The 18,031-nt window shown below is 35.4% G+C and overlaps 1 protein-coding gene across 2 annotated transcripts; it reads left to right on the top strand.

Annotated features, from left to right (window-relative positions):
* The first annotated feature begins 449 nt into the window (after positions 1-449).
* LOC135695444 (serine/arginine-rich splicing factor 5) lies at positions 450-17,696 on the top strand. Of its 2 annotated transcripts, XM_065214533.2 has the most exons (11): positions 451-638; positions 1,815-1,855; positions 4,419-4,502; positions 6,411-6,459; positions 6,961-6,982; positions 7,880-7,909; positions 8,295-8,336; positions 9,103-11,686; positions 13,936-14,080; positions 14,523-14,612; positions 15,221-17,696. In XM_065214533.2, exons 1-8 carry the CDS (start codon positions 530-532, stop codon positions 9,245-9,247), a joined length of 522 nt encoding a protein of 173 aa, XP_065070605.1. In that variant the 5' UTR covers positions 451-529; the 3' UTR covers positions 9,248-11,686; positions 13,936-14,080; positions 14,523-14,612; positions 15,221-17,696. The 2 variants fall into 2 exon arrangements, with proteins under 2 accessions (XP_065070606.1, XP_065070605.1); XM_065214534.2 differs by lacking the exon at positions 8,295-8,336 and having other exon boundaries at positions 450-638.
* Positions 17,697-18,031: the final 335 nt, after the last annotated feature.

The raw sequence follows: 18,031 nt of genomic DNA, 5'->3' as shown, positions 1-18,031 counted from the left end.
AGTTTCAAATAACATTTTAATTCAGGTTTAGAAAGCTGAGCAACGTTTTGCCTTTATTTCAAACTTCAAATGTCTTTGTGAATTCATAGTTTAGCCATTCCTTCTCGCTCTTTTGAAAATAAGAATCTGAGTTTTTCTTCCTTGTAAAAGAGACATTTGGTAAAAAGTTCGTATTTTCTGAGGAACTTTTATTGCGATTTCGAGAGACAAACATATATCTTTAAAGTTTTGTAATCAAGTACTACAATAAAGCTATTGTTTTGAAATAAAAGAAAGAAGAAATCAAAATAAGACGATTTGATTAACAAGTGACAGGAGAAAAAGTAGAGTACATAAAGCTTCAACAGTATAGTAGAAATTTCATCGTCCAAAACAGTGAGAGGATTACCATTGGGGAGGATACTACCCCGTTTCCAGACATACTTTTATCCCACAATCCTTTGCCGTAACGAATTGTTCTTTTCGAAGTGTTTGGAAAGAAGAATAGTTCTTGCACCGGAGTGAGGAGGTTTTTCAGATTTTCGCTGGAATGACTGCTCAGCTGTTTATCGGCAGCCTTTCACGAGATACACAAGAGAGAGATCTTGAAAATGTATTTTTTAAACACGGGAAACTGCTTAGATGTGACTTGAAAAGAGGTAAGAAACTTTTTACACCGCCGGCCACACGGATATCTTACAACAGTGTAATGCATTTTTGTCATTCCCATTTAGCATTCAGAACATATTTTTATTTTCTGTTTACATTTAGAATAAGTTGTTATTGTAAAGGTGAAAAGTAGTAAATTTTATTTATCCCACTCCTAGCATTTGTAAAATTCTTCAAAATTTCACTCATGCTTGTTCCTGTCAAATCCTTCATTGAGTACCTACTACATTTTGTATGAAAACGCAGAGTTGATCCAACACCTGCTTCACACAACATTATTCGATGAAATTTTTCTTTGCTCCTCATTTGTAAATGGATAGATTTCCCGACTTTGTAGCACTTTTACACTAGATCTCCGGTGCAAAGCTTTTCAAGGAATACAATGGGAAAAAGTGTCAGATTTTCTTCAGGTGTAATTGGAAAGTGAGCTACACCATTCGCATTAATTTAGTTTATTTGAAATGGATTGATTGTCAAGCAGCTTGGCTGCCTGACAATTATATCTGTTTACTAAGAAAAATGGAACAAAACAAGATGGTGGTCCAGCTTTGCATACCAAGTTACAATTAAACCTTCTGTAAAATTGTTTTAGAAAAGCAGTCTTTGACAGCAGTTTGCACTGTTTTTTTCAAAACCTTCTATTGGAACTTTGCATCTCAAAACCAGCTGATAGTTTGCTTCTGACCCAATTCCCTGCCTAGCCTCAACCTTTAAATGTGTTGAAATTAAAAGTGATTTACTGACCAAAATCATGGCCAACAGGACTATTATTCCGGCATGCTTTTCCATTGAAAACTGTCTGCAGGTACCCATAATCAAAGTCATACACACATTTTCCAAACCAGGTTTCAACAAACATAACCTTTGTATATCATTCAGGCCTGGCCATAAATAAGACTTTTAGCAGGGAAACAGTAAACAGCTCTGTCAGTAACTTCTGCCAGTTCTTACTATTTGTAGATAAATAAAAACAGAAACTAAGGAAGAATTGATTTCAAGGAGAGTCATCTCTTTTCAGAGCAATTTAGAAATATGTATCTCCCCTCTAGCATTTGAGGGGAGCCTTGAGGAAAGCCTCTAAGAGAGGAAGAGATATGGCTGGATGGTCAGGCCTGTAATTGTTCTGGAAAATCTCTAAAATATTTCTTGTTTACTTACTTCTTTAGGATTCGGTTTTGTGGAATATGAAAGCCCAAGGGATGCAGAGGTATGCATCTTTTAAGTTTTTGAATTTAAATGCTACTTTCTTTGATTATACAAAATAAGCCTCAGTGTAGTTGACCTTTTTTTGAAATGCAGTACCATTAATACAATGTAAAAAGACTTGAAAAAGGAGCTATAAACAACAAACAAATTTTTTTATGGGAAACTTTTTGGTCGGAAAGTATAACAGGTATGCTTACCAACCAGCTGTGAAGCTATCCAGGCAAGAGGTATGATGCATTTTCTAGCATGTTCAAAAACATGAGCTATAAACATTGAATATTATATGAAAACTAGTAAAACTAAAACTAATCTTGAAAACTTTCCCCTTAGTAAATAAAGAAATTAACTATCTTATACACCAGTGTGTGGGTTGCATGCCTTTAACGCAAAAGTCTGCTAATCAAAACATGCATTAAGCATTGATATTATGTCACAGCTTTCAACATCTAGTTATAATTGATACCTGCCGTTTTGTTCCTTTTCTGTTTTATATCCTAAAGGTGTTTACGTTTTTCAATATACATAATACCTATTATCAACCAAATGTTATTTTGCAAATATGAAGAACAACAGAAATATGTGTACTAGCTTGGAGGTGGAACAACCAGACTAAAATTTTCTGCTTGCATGCCAAGGAAGCATTATTTCTTATTTGTGGCTATTATGATAATAATCATTATGTAAGTTTGAAGTTAACTTTGCAGTTATGAATATTCCTTTGCAGAAAGCATTCCAAACACTTACCTATGCATCATATTCAAACTACCTAAGAAATTGTGTCACCCCCTTGACCTCACAATGGGAAAGAAAAGCCACATCCATTGGTTGGCCAGTTTTTCCTTGCAAGCAATCTAAGAATTCCTACTGTGGTCTTCCTTGTTTCTCTCGCATGGGACAGACAGTCCATTGCAGACATCCTTAGCCCCACATTTTTGCAGTGTACATTGAATGTTCAACTTCGATGCTCAAGAATTTGGCTTGAGTGACCCAGTGTTTTGGTTTGCATGGCACCCCAGTGGAACCACCTGCAAAAGTATCCCCATTCACTCTTTTGTATTCAAAGGAAAGGCTACCATAAGACCGCCCCTTTTGCCCATTCCAAGCCCAAAATCAGGAGAGGATACCCACATCTCAACAAAGATGGTTGTGACATATCATTCCCTGGTGGTGAAAAATGGTGTAGCATATCATACCCTTTGACCAACAGCAAAGTCAAGAAGAATACAGAAAATACTTTGGAATTTGGCAATGGTGATAACAGCCTCCCAATGTTGCAGTGGTGAATGCTCTAAACTGAATGCAAATGCATGGACCCGGATTTTGCATCATGCCCTCTTCACCTAAAATCTCACGTTGGAGCCTATCAGACACCTTTAGTTTCATGGAAGCACAGTCCATAACATGATGCTCCCAACAACCATGCTGCCCATAACAGCAATACTGCCCCAAAAAACCATGCTGCCCCCAACATCAATAGTGCCCCCAACATCAATACTGCCCCAAAACAACAATGCTGTTCCAAACTGCCAACCTACCCTATATGCAAGCAATTTCATCTCCAACACTGTTTTAGCCTGTTGAGAAGTGCCACAGTGTCACTGATGTTTTGAAGCCACCCATTATAAGTTGTGTTTGAAGCGGATTGGGTCAATGAAAGTTGCCTGCCTAACAGTTAAGGGACACAGCTCTAGTTTGATTGGGATTGGCATGATCAAAGGGACGGCCATGTTTTTCTGTTGCACTGCAAACATCAGCATTAATGCCTAGGCCTTAACCAAAGAGCTGCTATCCAGTTTGCCACCATTAACCCCCATGCCTTTAGTCCAATGAACCGCAAACCTTTCAGTGGATGCTGAGTTTTTGGGTAAAAATCTTTTTTCAGTTAACTAGACATCATAGTCTTGAACCAATGCTTGAACATTGTCAGAGTAGTGCTCCTAGGAAACAACAAGGGGAAAATAAACTTTGGGGAAAATACGCATTTACATTTGAATGAATTGTTTCAGAAATGCTTTGGAGTGGAATTTTTTGATGAAGGCAATCTTTAAAAATAAGTTTTGCAGGGTTTTTCAGAGCCTTTTCAATAACTTTGCATTCCAAAACCAACTGCAATTTTATTTTGATTAAATAATTTTCGTTCATACCTATTTGTTTGGAGGCAAGATAACATAAATTTATAGGATCTAAAAGTACAATGTAGATTTTCTCTAGTATTTTGATTTGCAAATGGTTCATTATTGTCTGCCTATGTATTTAATCACAACCTATTTTAACGATAACTAGTGTACAGTCTCATTTTGAGTGATTTTTAAGACACATTTGAACACCAACAACACAGGCTCAAAATCTTGCTTGTAGAAAATCTTTTTGTATTTTCCAGAATGAAATACAGCTTGATGCTAAGGAATTTCATTTCAAAGCATTTGAACATGAAAAATCCTGAAATTCGTTTGCTGGTTGGCTTATAGAAATTGAATTAAAATTGTTTTGATAAGTCTTCTGAATTGATTGTGATTTGCTAAAATCCTTCATTAGATTGTCTAACTAAAAATTTGTTTTTGTAGGAGGCGATCAGAGCAGAAAATGGGAGAAGACTGTTAGGGTCAAGAATTGTTGTTGAATGGGCCAAAGGAAGCGTTGGTGACAAGGTAGATATTACATGTAAAACTTGGTAATGTCAAATATGAGCTTAATAATATTGGTTTGGTTATGATTTTAAAGCATGTTTGCATTCTATTGCAAATGACATTCCAGTTTTTAGTTTTCAAGATACATATATCTTTATATTTAAATTTTGTCTCTTTTTTCAATGAACAAAATTTCTGTCTGATAGAAAAAAAGTGGTCGGATCAAAAAGTGCTGTATTTCAAATAACAAATTTTTGCAAATTTTACAGAATATTGCAAATAGCAGTCCATTTTTTAAAAAATATAGTAGTATATTCAAATTTTCCTCACTTACTTTTTAAATAAACAAAGTTCCTGTTTGGTCAAAAGAAATGTTTCAGGCCTGGCCATTTGTATTTTTATAGGTGAGCTGTGAATCGCTCCCCTCATTTGCTGAGGCGAGCTAAATCAGTAACACATAGAATGTACTTTAAAGACAATCGACAGATGACTAAATAAGCCCCTTAAGTATCTGTCAGTTGCCTTTAATAGCCTCAGTCAGGAGTATGCTGTTTTACTTCTTTCAATTTGTATTTGCTTTAACCGTGACTTAGGCACCCCCCTTTACTTGAAGTATTTAAAAGAACAGACTCTTTCAGTATTATGTAAAGCTGGCACAACACAAAAACAACAATTATATTGCAAAACAATCTTTTTGTTGCACAGAATTTGAAAATGGCTTTGAAAAACAAATTTTGAAACAAACTTAAGTTATACGTCTAGCACTCTTTCAGAGAATAAAATGTCAGAATATAGATGGAAAACTCTACGCTAAAATATCAAGTTTTGGATCGAAATAGGCCAATTAGAAAACGCGAGCACATGACTGTTGAGGTTGTCCAATCAGTGCCGCTTTCCTATTGAAAATGTTACCAACGGAGTCCTAAGGTGAAAACGAACTCACTTATGTCTCTCATGTGACGCGGTCGGTCATGTTTATATAGTAGATAGATTCACAAACTGCTAGATGGAACGATGATCAGGCTTTGCCAATAATGCAAAACATGTCGCCGTTATAGTTTTTCACCCAGTCTGGGTTTTTTCAGTAAATGCTGCTGGATAGTGGAATTCCATGTTTTGGTTGTCGTTTTTGATCTGCAAGACAGAGTACCTTGTTCTCTTTGAGGGATAACTTTGTTTCTATTGCTGGAAGGGACCTGCTGTCTTATTATGTCCCCAATCTACAATTCCTACCAATTTCTTCAACTTTCCTTCCAAAAATATTCCTGTATTGTTTTCTTAAGATTGAAAGGTTCTAATTGCTACAAATGTCCCTTCTGCTTAACTATCCTTTTCCCAATAGATCAAAGTTTATGCCTATCATAACAAAAACCACCCAACAAGCAAAAAGTTAAATGCAAAAATAAACCAATTAACCTTGTACGTTTTCAGGGTTCTCTGAATAGGAAAAGGGCAAATGAATGGAAATTTTAGGGGAGCGATTCTCCCTTCATGTACTGTTGAGGAGAGCAATTCATAGCTCGCCTCAGGTTGCGAGGGGAGCGTGGAGGCGAGCGCGAGCTGTGGCTTGCCTCAAACGGCCAGGCCTGATGTTCCTTTATTTCTTTGGCATTACCATCCAGTGCTCCAACCTCTTAATTCATGTATTGATTTATCTTTGAATCTTGAACTGGAATATGTTTTCGATATTATAACCTAGTATTTAATTTTGGAAGTAGTGATAAAAATACTTATTGTTTTTCAGTGTATGATCTGTTCATCTAAGTTTGTGTCTCTGCAAAGCTTCTATCTTTTATGATAAATGATTTTAATCTCAAAGGGAAGGCCTAATTACAATTTATTGATTTATTTCTTCTCAAAAAGATGCCAATATATCTTAATTAGTGTATTTCATTTCAAAAGTTAACATATTTTTATCTCATATTGCAGGCTCCACGACACAGAGATCGCTCGAGGTCTAGAGACAGAGATTTTGGAGGTATTGTTTCTTATTTTTTTATCTATATCCATTCTTAAATGCAGCCCTTGTTTATGAAGGATGTAGGCACATGATGGAGTCTTCTTATGCTCAAAGGTACAAATGTCCAGTTCTTCACTTACTTGGTTTATAATTCCTCTTCCAAAGAATTTAATGAGAAGATGCTATAATGGATTGAGTGCCGTGAAAAAGTAAAAATACAAGTTAATTTAGATTTTAAACCAATAAGGTTTAAGAAGAGGAAGTTTCTTATTTTTCTTTTTCCTAGAAGACATCCAGATAGATGAAACATGTCTTTTAAACAAACTGTCTGCTGTTCTGGGTTAACCATTTAATATCAATGGTTATTGAGTATCCAGTTTTTAAAATGAAAATTGAGCTTTATGCTATATAAATATATAGTTTATTGTTCCATTGTGGGGTCTTTGTGCATATAGCTTGGTCTTTCTTTCTGAAATGCTATTCCAAGCTGAGTCTAAATATTTTGTATTTTCTTTGTAGCAAGACCACCAAGAAGAAGGAGGTATGTCTTTCTGTTTATGAAGTATTTTCATTCAAATTTGTAAATGTCAATGAATAAGCTAGGTGTTTATTTTTGAATAAGTTATATATTAATGTTAGATTAAGTTTGCTCATTGCACCAAAACATCAGAATGCAATGAATGGATGTTTGGAAATTGGCCTAGCCAACTTTTTCATTCTGATAGCAAGAGGTGTTCTTCTCTGTAATGTATTATATAAATATGTATTATATATATATATATATGTATTATGTATGTTTGTAAATGTATTGTGTATGTATTATGTATGTAAATATGTATTGTATATATATAATATGTATCATTAACAAACTAATGTATCATTATAATGACACAAAAATATGTTTATATATATAAATAGCTATTTTGAATACTAAAGTTCTGAAGCTAGAATTGTTGATTAGGAGCTAAAACTGTATGAAGATACACCAATCAAGCAGTTTGTTATATATGATTGAAGTGACAAAAAGCTGTAAGAGATGGAATAGTTGGTTTGGTTCAGAATGCCAACTTTTCAACAGCCTATCAGTCCAAATAAATTAGTCAGAAGCTGGAATAGATAAGAAAGGGAGTAAAGATGAGATATTTAAAGGGATTAATTACAAAGGGGTGAAGAAGGGAAGCATATATATTCTGAATCCAAGAGTATATTCAGTGAATATTTTCATTTAGTTACGGCTGATAAATGAATTATATGCTTTTGTAATAATTTTAAATCTTGATTTTTTATCAGCCTAATGCTTTTTTATTAATCTTCTTATAATAAAAAGTCTAAAGAAAATGTAAAGTAGAATTTTAAAAGCCAAAGATCTGAGCAATAAAGCAATTTGCGGCTTCTAGTTTCAGAGATTTTATTATATGCTTCTAACTTTAAATTCTAGCCCTCCAAGAGGTGGATTTGAAAGGGACAGGTGCGTGAACAGTAATTTTTTTTCTGTTTTTCGATCTCATTGTATTTCCATATTATTGATTCTTTAAACATAAATTAGAATTTTAGAGGTATTAACTTTGCTTTGCTTTTCTGGTATGACTTTGAATTTTTAAGGACAAATAAACAGTGTCTGCTAATATTTGGTTCCAGTCACTAAGAAAAAAGTTTTCCAGTTTAAGTTATCCTAGGACTCCTCATAATTGCATAATTCAAACTGCCAAGACAGGTATCCCTAAAGCTTTCTTAGGGTGCAATCGTTTTTTAGAAAAGTGTGTGACAAAATTGAAACAAAACGGTAGAAAGAATTGAATGAATTTTTTTGCCAGAATGTTGATTTTCATTTTGCAATGTCGTTTCACTGTTAGATCCCCTCCTCGTTATGGAAATTCATTTGATTACCGGGACAGGTGAGAGACAATTTTGTTACTTCTCTGTTCAGGGGGGGGGGGGCAAATCAGAATGGGGATTAATGTTTCACCAAATAGGCTGCAGGGTTAAAGTTTATTTTTGATGTTTACCCTTCTATTTATGTTAAATAAATACATAGTTTTGTGGCTATTGTGGTAAATGAAAGTGCAATACTTGCTCGCTAAACAATACCATTGCCCATTTTATAAACCCCCCGTCTTCCCTCGTATTCATGTTAAGTAAAACTGTAAAATTACATGGTCCAGTTGCCGGTTGCAGGGGAGAAGCAAGGTTTTAACAAGTTACCCAATTTTATTCAAAGAAAAGTGTCGATCGAAAAGTACCCTCCACCTGGAGAAATTGATAGGTTGCAGTGTTTCTGGCTTAATCTTTTTTAATCCCAGTGAACAAACAGCTCTTTGACGTGGAGCAAAATTATTTACCTATTTTGATAATGTTTTGAGATATATGCATGCATTAGAGTGAGCTGGCACAAAAGTATTAATATTACGTGTCATTCTTTAACCTTTCTGATTAACTGAAAGATGACGAAATTTTATTGAACTGTTATTTAGTAATTTATTTCATGAAGAGTTAGAAGGGATGTGATGTTATTCATCCATCATGTTATTTCTTTGTGGGATGTTTTGATGCTTCGATCCAAAGTTTGCAAACCTTAGTTTAAGTATTCATTAAAAATCATTTTTATCTGTGTAGTCGGGTTGTCAAATCATCTTTCTTATTCGTTATCCGTTTTGGTTTTAGACGCAGGAGCCTCTCTCCGCGACGCAACTTTCGCGATGATCGTTTTGATCGCGATCGGTTCGGTGGCGGTGGCGGCGGTAGATTCGAACGGGATCGCGGCACGGATAGGCGCTACGACCGCGATCGTTTTACAAGAAGATACTGAAACAGCACACCTATCATCCTGCCTGTGTATATAAGTTGTAAAAGCTGCGTTTGTGAATTTGACTTTCAAGTGACTGTTCCTGGATGTTAAAAACCGATAATACGTAGATATTCGAACATTTAGTTATAGACGGCATATAATTACACTCGTATGTAATTTTACAGGAAAGAGTTATAATGCTAAAAGGCCGTGGGGTTCCAAGGCACAGGAAGGCCTACCCCCCCCTATTTTTTATCCAAAAGTTGGCCACTTCTTACGATAGTATTGATGTATCTTTGCCGGAGCCCGACTTGCTCTTTCAATAGCACTACATTCATGTACCACATAACGATTTTAATAAGATAGCGCTTTAAAAGCAAGGAGTTGTAGCCTAAATAGACGACCCCATAACCTGATATGTATAACAAGAAAAGTTAGAACAAAGAAAGCGTAGAACATGGAAAGCGTTTTCATCGTAGAAATGGAAAGCTGTGAATCTTTTTTTGGGATTTTGCGCTCTCTTGCGCGTGCTAAAATACTACAAACCTGTTGGTGTATTTTAAAAGTTTTTGTTAATTTGTCAATCAAACAAAATAATTGTAATGTCAGCCAATCCGATTTTTTGATGGCCGTCATCTGATAAATACAATCTGCGTTGCGAGCCTAAATATTATGTTTTCACCCCTAACCCACTGTAATTTCTCATGATCATTGGGTACGGGTGCCATTGGAAGATTTTTTTAATTTAGGAATAGTTTAAGCATAAAGAAAGGGGAATATGATTTTGCTGAATGAAATGCTGCAATCCTATTGTATCGTTGCGTTTGTTGGAAGTTAAATCCTAACTTATAAAACAGTTTGCCAGCGTTTTTATTCATCCTTTTAAATCGTCTTCCATTTCTTTTATCTTTGAGTATATCTTGTAAACCTTTTTGTGTTTATAAATGTTCTGCTGAGGTAACGAGTTTCGAACCACGTTTTTGGATTAATTATTGTTTTTAATTTCACGTTCATATTCAATTTTTACTGGCCAGTGCAAGAAATTTGTTTTTCTTCGTTACTAGGAATATCAAATAAACAGGAAGAATAGATATGAATTATCTGCCTGCCCATAACTTTGTAGCATCGAAGAGAATCGCAAGAGTATGGCAGGAGAGTCGTTTGATATTTCTTTGTGGTTTGTTTCTTTGGATTATCTTTTGAAAATAAAATTTCTACTGCAAAGGACAGTTCTTGAATCTCTAATAGAATTATTTTTTAGCAAAGTCGTTTTCTACCCTCAAAACAGGAGTCAGCTAGGACCTTAACGATGAGTTGATATTTTTACTGTTTCTTTCTGAAAACTGTAGCTTTATGCCTCTTGAAACACCGTGATGATTTTTCAGCAAGAAGAAGCCTCAACTAAGAATATTCCTCTAATGAACGTGAAAACTGAAACGTGAAAACCTTGTTGAAGAAATATAGTACATGAAACTTTAAGAAAGGAGATGTTTTCTACAAATTTTTGTTTCGAAACGAATAACTCCTTAAATTTGTACATGGCAGAATCTGCTATAACTTTTGAAATCTAATATCCACTGCTGAAGAAATTTTTCTTCACTTTATTCATTCAAATAGTAATCTAGGATTGTATTAAGTAAGGACTATCGGACAAGGGGGCATGGCAAATGTCAACCATGGTCCTGTGATGCCTGCTAATCGTCTTCCATATTAGATTTTATGAGTATTTTTAAACAGCACAACAAGACCCCTTTTGGTGCGTTGAATTGAAAAGGCTTTACGTTATGCTTGTGCGTGCCAAACAAAAGAAATTTGTTGATCGCACCTCTGCTCTTCAGATGTTGCCGAATTTGAGCTTGTTATTCAATACGGCGCGAATGTTTAGCACATTGGGCATCTGTTTAGAATTGACTCAAACCCGTGAGTGCATCGGACACCGGCATCAGGCGAGGAAATTGCGAGGTATTGAGACGCTATGGAGGCGCAATATTGGTAAACAACATTGCCATAACTACAAGTCAAAAAATGATTGGAATGAACTCTATAGTGTCTGATTTTCACATGACCTTTTTCTTTTGTTATTGTCGGTCCTTCCTAATTCATTCATCAATGTGTTTTCAATGCGTTTCTCTCAAATGCTGCAATTCTTCACCAGCGGGTGTTCCTTTTTCACGTGGCACTCGCCATATTTGCAAATTCTGCCCATATTAGGCCTAGACCACTCACATGTTCAAAATAAGATCATGGTCTATCCACCGAATATGATTGGTCTAAACAATCTACTTCCGGTACAAGGTCAACATGGCCGTCTGCTTGTCCGCCAGTCAAAACAAAAGTTGTTTTTACGTTAGTAAGCGACACGTTGGATATAGCGAAGTAAGAGGATTTTAAAATTCAAGGAAATTCTGCAGAACTTTCTTGGTTTTACTTTTGCGACCTTGAAGATCATAATTATTAGAGGTAAGAAGTTTTGCAGTGCATAGTTCACTCTTAGCATAAAAGTTTTTTGTCCGACTAACATTCACTCTGGTGGAAAAGTTGTGGAAGGGTTTTTTGCGTTGCAATGTTTTAGTTGTCGACTTTGATTTAAGAAACAGACTCATTTTGTTAGGAATCAGTAAGGTGGATTCAACTTGCACGTTATCAAGTTTTTATTGAAAAGCTCATTTTGTCTTGTTCGATTTGTGTGCGAGACACTGCAACTTTCAACCCTAAGGTGAAGGCAAATGTGTGTTTTCTAGTTTTCAATGAAATGCAAAAGATATATTTGTCTTGCTTAGATTATCTCTGTATTTTTCTAAATGTTTTCAATTTTCTGCAACTCGCTCAATATTTGTGATTCATTATAGACCCCGTTTACACAGGAAAAATATGTAAACGGGATCCAGTTTGGGACCGATCCCGTTTCAGATCGGTTCTGAATATTCTTAATAGGCGGCCGACTTTACCTTCTAACTGGAAACCCTAAGAGACTCAAGTTTATTATGGATGATTTATTCAACGTGTGAAAAGCGACAGGGAACTGAAAATGAAGCTTACATCTTTTAACACGAAGCAATATCAAAACATATTCCCTTTGTTATTCTTATTGCTTTACACTCCGATCGTTTGCTGATCAACATCCCGGCTAAAATTGCTTGTACTTTGGACTGTGAAGATAAACCTTTTGGGCTTTGTTTGAGTAAAGAAATTAAATATTTCTAACACACGAAAACAAAGTGACGTGCTAGTTCTTGAAACTGAATTTAGTATTGCAACTCAAATAAATGCATTTTTTGTAAAGCTACTATAAAGCAAAACAGATCCAGCTATTAGAATACTTTAATCTAGTTTAATAATTTAATCTATTATTTTTATATGAGGCAAAAATGTTTCTTTTTGAGTTTTACCTCATATCTCTCTCATTGTCGAAAATAGAGTTTTATTTATCATTCTTTGAGTGAAAAGTATAGAAAACCCCAAACGTTGCAACAGGAGCCCAAAATATCTTGTAAAGTAAAAAACTGAACTATCAAAAAAAGTTTTCCTTTCCATTTTGCAAAAATTTACAGATAATATTTGTAATATCAAAGAAACACCTCGCTGCTTCTTGCAAAAAATTAAAAGGCACAGAAGGTACCATTTTAAGATCAAGCAAAATGTTTCCAAATTTTTTACCCAGTCAAGATATTGTCCCAAGCTCTTACGTTTTGAAAATATGAGCTTAGAGTTACTTATGTATAGAGAGTACTTCAATACCCTCAATACATTTCTATACTCTTTCTACCTATTACATCTTCAGTACTTTCACTCTTATAACCCTTTTCCCATTATTATTGGAGAAATCAAAATATCATTCTAGGTGCAAATGTTTCCAAACTGGGAGTAGCTTGTTTCAAGGAGAAAAATTGACAAGTAATTGGCATAAAGAAGGCTATGTGTAGGATCTTCATGTATTAAAGCTTGAATATATTTGTACCTCTTTCACACGCCTAATTGTTTTTGTGAAGAAACAACGACAGCCCTTGCTAATGGGATGGATGCTCCTATGCTTTTAAAGCTCATTAGATACTACTCCAACACTGCTTGCCTAGAGTTTACTGTTTGCCTACTTGTTTTTTTGTCCCCTTAATGCCAAAGCTCTACATGCTTTGCTGAATAGAGCTGGACAGTTTGCAACCCTGCTTTTACACTAAATGTGGTCAGAGCTGCCTGATAATAAAGGTTCCCTTTTAGCTACTAGATTTTCTTTCCACCTACACTGAAAAACAGTAAATGCGCGAGAAAGTGTTACAAAAGTTAGGCATTTGCCGGTTAAAGTTGTACCTCACAAGTCTTCTGAAGACAAACTTTCTGGCATTCCCAGCTTTTCAAATGGTGTTGGTCAGGTATAATTTTTAAGACCAGAACTAAAAATCTTTTTGCTGTGAAAAACATATTAGTAAATATACATTTGCAGTGGCAGCAACAGCCACTATACTTTTTAAGGAGGGGGGGGGGTATTAATAGATCTAGGTTGCCCTCTTTTTACTGTCAGAAAATACCCTTTTACCAGCAGCAAATGCCAATGACTATGTCTTGGTTAAGTAAAGGAAGCTTCAAATTTGTGGACCCACATCACAAAAAATAATTAGTCAAAATATTAACCCTTCCCCAACATTTTCTTATTGAGTTTAGATGAAATATAAAATTGATCTTTCAAATAACTGGTGTTGTATCTCTTACTCTAGTTTTGAAAAAAGCAAGAATCAACGATGAGTGGGATTAATTTGGCTCGAAATCTGCAAAAGAGTGGTGTTTTACAAACACGAGGCGTGGCTTTTGAGGCTGCAACTATTGCAGCTGCTTCAAAAAAAGTGCACATGACGCTATCAAGTAAGGATTTTTGGAAGTCAGTTTATTTATGATTTCTTAGAATTTGATGCATAAAGCAGGAAAGTGTTTTTAAAATTGATTGAATCTCTATACCAAAGTGGCTGTAATATTTTTAAGATTACCAAAAGTGACTGCACCAAGGGAGATAACTCCATTTTGTGTTATTGCTTTTGTGAATTTTACCTTCAAAGCTTGTCTCTCTCCATTTAACGTTATTCTTAATAAAGCTTATGGTACAAATGGAATGCACCATATCTTTATTGTCTTACCAATAATCTTTGCGTCCTGAGATCTTTTGATTTTTTTAATTAACATCTTTAGCCAGTGGTTACCAGCATGAATGATAAGGGCTAAGGCAATGTAAATATCAGTTTAATTGATACCAAGATTTTATCTTTCTTTGTTAATAGAATTTCTCATAACAAGTATTTTTTGTTGACAGAATTAGCATCTGGTATCTTGTCATCTCCAAACTCGATGGAGTTTTCTCTTGATGGGGAAGCAATATCATATAAACCTCCAGTGTTTGCAAGTAAGTAAAACTGGATTTTGATTAATAAAGTTAGACTTAAATTGATCTTTCATGACATGGATTTAGTTCAGTTTGTGCTCCAAGGTGCAGATTGTCCGTTTTTTCTTCATTGGACCATATACAGAGTTGACTGGTTAGGCTATAGCACACTCATTTTTTGCTAAAGAAAAAACCATTTGCCATATAAACGAATTTCCACAACTCTTTAATGTCCTAGAGTGTCTTCTATCTATGTTTGGAATTGATTTGAGACAAATGTTTTCCAAGGCTTGAGCCCCCCAATAATTGTCAAACTGTAGGGTATTTCATTTATAAGAGTGTGCTGAATGAAAAGGAGTACAATTGACAGCCCCCTCCCCCCAATATGAATTTTGTTCCAACGGCACTGGTTATAGTCTCATTAAAGCTTTTTTCAATTTTTGAGTTTTCATCATAACATCTTTGCATTTCATATTATGCGAAGTCTCTTTTCCAAGGCTTTCAGAAACTGTATCTTACTTTACATTCCAATTTTAATCACTTAGCTAACTACATGACATTACATTTTTTTCCAAAATTAATACTTTTTCACAATAAAAACACATCCAAAAACTTTTTTGTATTTTCAGTAAACGCAGAGAGCTATGATGACTATGCAATCTTGGAATCTGCTCGTGCCAAGGAGCTTCACGATAGTCTACAAAATGTCTTCACACTTCGGCCTAGCAAATCAGAACAACACGCCCGTATATGAATTCATCCACACCAGCAATTATTTAAACGAATGCTTCACAGATAAGACAATATTTTGCTGAGAAACAATTGTGTGTTGCTGGGGTGCTGGCTTTTGGCAGTGGATCGAATTGTAAAGATCACACAATTATCACAATGTTGGGTGTTGTAAAAACAAGGGTTGCAGAGGTTTCTCTGGAGTTCCAGAAAATATGCTTCCTTGTCAGTGTCTAACAAGAATGGCATCATGGCTCGTAGGCTAGACATGGGCAAGGACCATGGAAAGAGGTCTGGGATTTTCAAGCCATGGGGTTTTTCAATAATTTACTTAATAAGACAATACAAGAATTATCTTGCTTTTGGCCTCTTGTATGTTTAACCCCCCCCCCCCCCCCCAAATAAAGAAAGTTTCAGACCCTCCCCTGCCCCGCAGTTCCTTGACATTGGAGAAGCAGGCACTTGAGGACTCTTTATCTTCGCTAAATGTCTAGTTTTTAACATTGCAGTGCTGCATGGCTTCTGTTGAGAACCATATTAAACAAAGTCTCTAAAAGAACCATCATTTCGAAAAAACACCCTTATATCCATTCTCCCTACTTGCCACTAAAGAATAGAACAAGAAGACAGAACACTTTTTTCCATATTAGTGGCCTAATTGCTCATTTTGGTTTTGAACAGTTATAATGGGGTATTAGGTCAAAAGAGTCGTAAGATTTTCTGTCCCTTCATCTACAAAACTGATCTCGAAATTTTAGAGACGAATGTCTGTCTATTTTTCGTGATATGCATGTTTTCTCTTTTGCATTTTTGTGAAAGTTATATTCTTGATTGATATATTGTTTGTATCTGTTGTCGATGTTGAAAGATTTTAGATTTAGGCCAAATAATCAGGAAAAGCATCATGAAGAAGCTCTAAGTGTGAAAGTCAGTTTAATGTTATACAAAGGGGCTGCGATTTCCCCCTTAAAATCACAGCAGTCGTGTAGTAATTATGTCTCTGTTCTTAAATTACCATATTAGACCCGATATATCGCATATCTAACTGAGTTTGCCCTTACAGAGGTTTTCATAGTGTTCTGTCTGGTTATTTAGTCAAAAGTCAAAATATTCCAGAACATATTTTTATGACGTCACACTTAAGAGCTCTACATCAACGATGCGCACGTTTAGTGGAAGCAAAGATTTGAATTCATCCGCAAATAGAGCTTTGGCAATCGTTGTCACATCGCTCGAATCATTAGATAATTTTAAAACTAATTTTAATGCCATCGAGTTGAATTGAGAAAAGAATAGCTTTCCTACATAGAAACTGTTCTTCGTATATCTTCATATAAACTATTCGGCCATGGCCTATTTTGGCTCAGTAACTACAATGCCTGCCAAAAGCCTTGGAACACTGACGTCAATTTTCAAGGTCAAAATCAATCATCCCCCTCTCCCCTACAGAACAATGTTGGTTACTATCAAACGGGTTAGGATTTTAGGAAGCACTTTCTTTTGCGCTTCTTCTATGATATTTCTCTAAATTATCAACATTGTTTTAGGGGGGAGGGGGCGGAAGTAGCAATTTTTTTCATCAAAGGAATGAGAGATATCAAATGCAGCGTAAATTGCTGGGTGTTCCAAGTACTTTTGGCAGGCATTGTAGATAAGATAACTAGATTTATTGTCCTTCTAAACAAAAATAGCCTTTGGTTCTTTCTCTCTGTAAACAATCCAACTGACACGCCGGAAACGGAAGGGGGCTAGGGGACTGTAGCCCCCCACTTTTTTGCTCAGGTATGATACTAAGGTTGTGCCATCAGCGATAATGGTGGCAAACTACCATATAAGTTTGCTAACTTGCCCTCAACTTCAAAATATGCTCCAGCGTCCCTGTCAAAACAGTTAGTTACTCGCCGTCAAGAACAATGTACTTTTTTCAGAAACAGGCCTTGCTTGGGTTTAATGCATGTGGTAGCTGCAGGGTCGAATGTTCTTGCATTAGGTTCTTGTCTTAAACGTAAATTCTGATGAATAACTGGGTCAGTGCTGCACCATGTTATTTGAGTGAACATTAAAGTTGGCAATTTCTCTACAATTTAGCCATTTTAGCTTGAAGAAATTCTGACAGCCTATAAACTGCACAATAAAATTCTCAATGTGGAAAGTTTGAAAAAGACTCCAAGCCCAAGTCTTTCGCTTCTTTATATTTTGTACACCCCTTAAAAAAGACAAAACATATTTAACCATACGCTTGTATACATGGATATTAGACGATAATTTGTATCTATGTAATAGTTTATTTGTTTCAAAATTTCGCATAAAAAACTGTAGATTATTGCTGTATCATAGCTTAATGTTTTTGTTTTATCAGATTCTCGAATAATAGAATGTTGTTTTCCCGTTTCTCTTAATTTTGTGAAGCAGAATATATTACCAAATCATTATCGAAATAATTTGGCTTCAACAATGTATCAGGGATGTATGTGGGATAAGAAAGAATGATGGCCTAAAGACTTATTCATTGGATGAAATAGAAACTCTTTATCTATCCTTAATAAGGGATGTATGCAAGGAGGCTATAGCCTAATTTCTGCAATTGCAAATAGGAATTGGCTGCCATCTTTACTTCATGCAAGGGCGTTTTCACTGGTGGGGAATTGACAGAAAAGGGCCATTTTCTTAACATGAGGCAACAGACGGTAAAAGCAAAAACAAAGGGACGA

Source organism: Rhopilema esculentum, chromosome 2, assembly GCF_057945365.1.
Source record: "Rhopilema esculentum isolate cy_ngs chromosome 2, ASM5794536v1, whole genome shotgun sequence".
In the NCBI taxonomy this organism is placed as follows: domain Eukaryota; kingdom Metazoa; phylum Cnidaria; class Scyphozoa; order Rhizostomeae; family Rhizostomatidae; genus Rhopilema; species Rhopilema esculentum.
This window is presented reverse-complemented; position numbering and strand designations above follow the sequence as displayed.